Source organism: Trichechus manatus, unplaced genomic scaffold (genome assembly GCF_000243295.1).
Source record: "Trichechus manatus latirostris isolate Lorelei unplaced genomic scaffold, TriManLat1.0 scaffold00040, whole genome shotgun sequence".
NCBI lineage: Eukaryota > Metazoa > Chordata > Mammalia > Sirenia > Trichechidae > Trichechus > Trichechus manatus.
In genome coordinates this window covers 12,084,513-12,088,152 of record NW_004443976.1, presented here as the reverse complement: position 1 = coordinate 12,088,152, position 3,640 = coordinate 12,084,513, and the positions used below count along the sequence as shown (strand labels likewise).

The window sequence follows — 3,640 nt, the reverse complement described above, 5'->3', positions numbered from 1 at the left end:
ACACACACAGACACACACACACAGACACACAGACACACACACACACACACACACACACACACACACACACACACACACACCCTCCCCAGGAATGTGCGGTGACCCCCACCAGGCCTGGGGCAAGGAAGACCCAAGCTCTATAGAATGGGCCACACAGCAGTGACCGCAGGGCAGATGAGCACCAGCTTGGTATTTGTCCCCACTGGCCCAAATATCCACATTCTATCTCCTGTACATAAATGCAGAGGCCTTTGGCCCCCTGGGACACTCCAACAAAACAGCAGGTGGAAGCACACAGAAGAAACACATTCCTGAGACTCCAGAGGGACAATCCCAGAGACTCCTCCCTGGTGTTCCAAAACTCAAAGCTCAAGAGACAGAGGAGGCAGCCCTTGGAGCTCATGTCCTTAAAAGCTTTCTGAAACAAGGTGAGACATAAACACATTAATTTAAAACCACAGAACTAGTCGCAAAGAGAAAACAAGAGTCAGACAAACTTTTGATCATGGAGGCATAGATACAAAGCAAACAGAGCTGGAAACAATGTGAAAATAGGCCCACCTGCACCTCAGGGAGGTTCCAGGAAGCACCCCCCACCCCCCACCTCAGGGAGGTTCCAGACAGAACCCCACCCCCACTCCAACCAGGTCACAATGGCTGGGGCTCTGAAGGGTCAAGGCCCCCGGAGCCAGGAGGAGAGGCGGAAGTCCAAGGAAAGATGGTGAGTGTGCGGGACAGGTGGGGCCTAGCATAACCCTTCCTCCCTGTAGCTCCTGGCTGCTCCCCTCTTCTCCCTAAAACATCCCAGTGGCTCTAGAGACACCCACAAATGAAATCTATAATGCTGTACTCACATGTCCCTGGAACCTGTGACATCACACAGACACACAGCATCTGAGGCCACTTCCCTTTCCTCAGACCAGCAGAGCATCCCTGGGTCCTCTTTTCTTCTCCCAGGAACAACATACCCAGGGAAACCCAGTGCTCCAAGACATCTCTTCCTGCTTCCTGCTTTAGAGTCTCGAGGCCCACATTGTACCACTTCATTCATCTTTCAGGCCCTTTCTAGCTTGCAAGAGTTCCTCAGCAAGAGAGCCTACCCCCTGCTGTCCCACAGGGCCCCAGACCCTAGCCTGGCATTTGCCCTGCCCCAGGTCCCCCAGGCTGTGGATGCCCTCATGCCCGAGCTCCTTTCTCCCTAACAGGCTGGCAGTCACCCCTACTTCAACCTGCCCGACTTCACCCAGCCATCGCCGCCCTCCACTTCGCATAACCTCCCCTCGAACCAGCGCTGCCGGCCCTCCGATGCCACCAAGGGCTTGCTTGTGGCCCTGCTGGGTGGGGGTCTGCCTGCCGGCTTCGTGGGACCCTTCTCTCGTATGGCTTACCAGGCTTCCCATTTGCCCTCACTGGAGCTGCTCATCTGCCGATGCCTCTTCCACCTCCCCATTGCCCTGCTACTTAAACTGCGTGGTGACCCGCTGCTGGGACCTCCCGATGTCCGGGGTCGGGCCTGCCTCCACGCTGTACTCAATGTCCTCAGCATTGGATGTGCCTACAGTGCTGTGCAGGTGGTGCCCGCTGGCAACGCTGCCACCGTTCGCAAAGGTTCTTCTACCGTCTGCTCTGCTCTCCTCGCCCTCTGCGTCGAGAGCCAGGGTCTCAGCGGCTATGACTGGTGTGGCCTGTTGGGCAGCACCCTGGGACTAATAATCATTGTGGGACCTGGGCTAGGGACACTGCAGGAGGGGACTACAGGCCTCTACACTGCCCTGGGCTATGTGCTGGCTTTCTTGGGGGGCCTGGCACTGTCACTGGGGCTTCTGGTGTATCGCTCCCTGCACTTCCCCTCCTGCCTACCGACAGTGGCCTTCCTGTTTGGCCTGGTGGGGCTGTTGGGCTCTGTACCAGGCCTCTTTGTGCTGCAGACCCCCGTCCTGCCCAACGACCCTCTGAGTTGGAGTTGTGTGGGGGCAGTGGGGCTCCTCGCCCTGGTCTCCTTTGTGTGTGTGAGCTATGCCGTCACTAAGGCCCACCCTGCCCTGGTGTGTGCCGTCCTGCACTCTGAGGTGGTGGTGGCTCTGATGCTGCAGTATTATGTGCTCTATGAGACCGTGGCACCTTCTGACATCATGGGGGCAGGAGTTGTGTTGGGCAGCATTGCCATCATCACTGCCCAGAACCTCAGCTGTGAGAAGGAGGAGAAGAAGGAGGAGGAGTGAGATGGAACTTCAGAGCCTGGGGTGGGGGGGCAGGGTAAATAGAAGGAGAGACTGGAGTACATACATGGGAGAACAAGTGACTGAAAAAGAACTGGCGTGGGAGAGGGACACCCCTCAGAGTCACAGGGTGACTTGGGGACTTGGTGGAGCAGGACTATCTGGGAGACTTGGAGCAAGCTTGGAGAACAAGGGATGTGGAGACTAGGCTGGGTCTTAGGAACTAAAGGGCATCATAAGGGGCAAGGTCTGAAGAGCAGATCAAAGGGCCTGAGGCTTTGTGGGACAAGGCAGGGTAGGATACCTGTAGGGCAGTGGGGAACATTTCCCTCAGCAATAGGGAAGAGCCTTGGGGCTGGAGTGTTTGGGGTGTTCAGGGAATCAGAGCAAGCAGCCACACTGGGGAAGGGGAGAGTGCCTGTTGCCCGTGAGCGATGGTTTCCCTTCTTCATAGTTCTGCCCCCCCCACCTTGGGATGGTGATGTGACAATGACATCAAACAAGGATCACTCTGAATGTAGGTGTGGAGTTGGTGTCATCTCTGCGTTAGAGTAGAAGTCGTACACCCTTCTTATTGAAGAAGCCCTTGGGATCCGCCCCCCTATCTTATTTCTGAAATATTCCAGAAGGGGGAAGATTTCCAAATGTTCAGATTCCTTGACCCTAAAACCCCCTGGACTTTCATGTCCCGCCCCATGGCTAATCTGCTTTTCCGGATTGTTGCGGTCCCGTGATCTCTCCCGGACAGGGGCCGGCCTCCTTCTGGGACAGGCCTCCGAGCTGAGGCTTTTTCGAGCGGCTCAGGATGGGCATCCAGGACCAAGACTCCGCACAGCCTCCACTAGAGGACAGGAGATGCCCACCCATCCCGGGAGGCCGCTCGACAAACATCGGCTACTTCCGGACGAGCAACTGGCCTCGCCATCTTGATCTGTTCATGAATATTTAGCGATCTTACTGCATATTCATAACCGAGGACGGCCCCCCAGCACTGCCCCCGGGAATCCACTCGGGAGGACCCGACCAGCCCCGCCTCCTTCATTACCGATTCGCAGAAGAGACCATTTCCCAGCTGGGGGGGATATTTAATGAGAGAATTTTGCTGAAGATGAAACCATACTCCAAACTAGAATAAATAAAAACGACCTAAATTTACTCTCGTTCCTTCAAGCCTTAAACCTGAGTGCGGGAGGGAGCATCGAGGGGAGGCGGGGGGATAAGAAGTTCCCCTCCCCCTGTCATTTCAAAAGGTCGCCCAACCGGGCAGCCGGGAAGGGACGATCAACGACACAAGTGCGCGTTCCGTGCAGGCGGGCGCAGGCAGCCCCGTAGCGCAAGGGAGGGCGGGAAAGGAAGGGGCGGGGATGCAAGGGCGAATCTATAAAGGGCGTCATTCGGGCAGTTCGCTCCTCAGAAGCGCC

The 3,640-nt window shown here is 56.5% G+C and overlaps 1 protein-coding gene across 1 annotated transcript; it reads left to right on the top strand.

Moving 5' to 3' along the window:
* The first annotated feature begins 606 nt into the window (after nucleotides 1–606).
* On the top strand, nucleotides 607–2,279 carry SLC35G6 (solute carrier family 35 member G6). Its single transcript, XM_004376034.1, has 2 exons — nucleotides 607–721; nucleotides 1,206–2,279. Exons 1-2 carry the CDS (start codon nucleotides 719–721, stop codon nucleotides 2,220–2,222), a joined length of 1,020 nt encoding a protein of 339 aa, XP_004376091.1. The 5' UTR covers nucleotides 607–718; the 3' UTR covers nucleotides 2,223–2,279.
* Nucleotides 2,280–3,640: the final 1,361 nt, after the last annotated feature.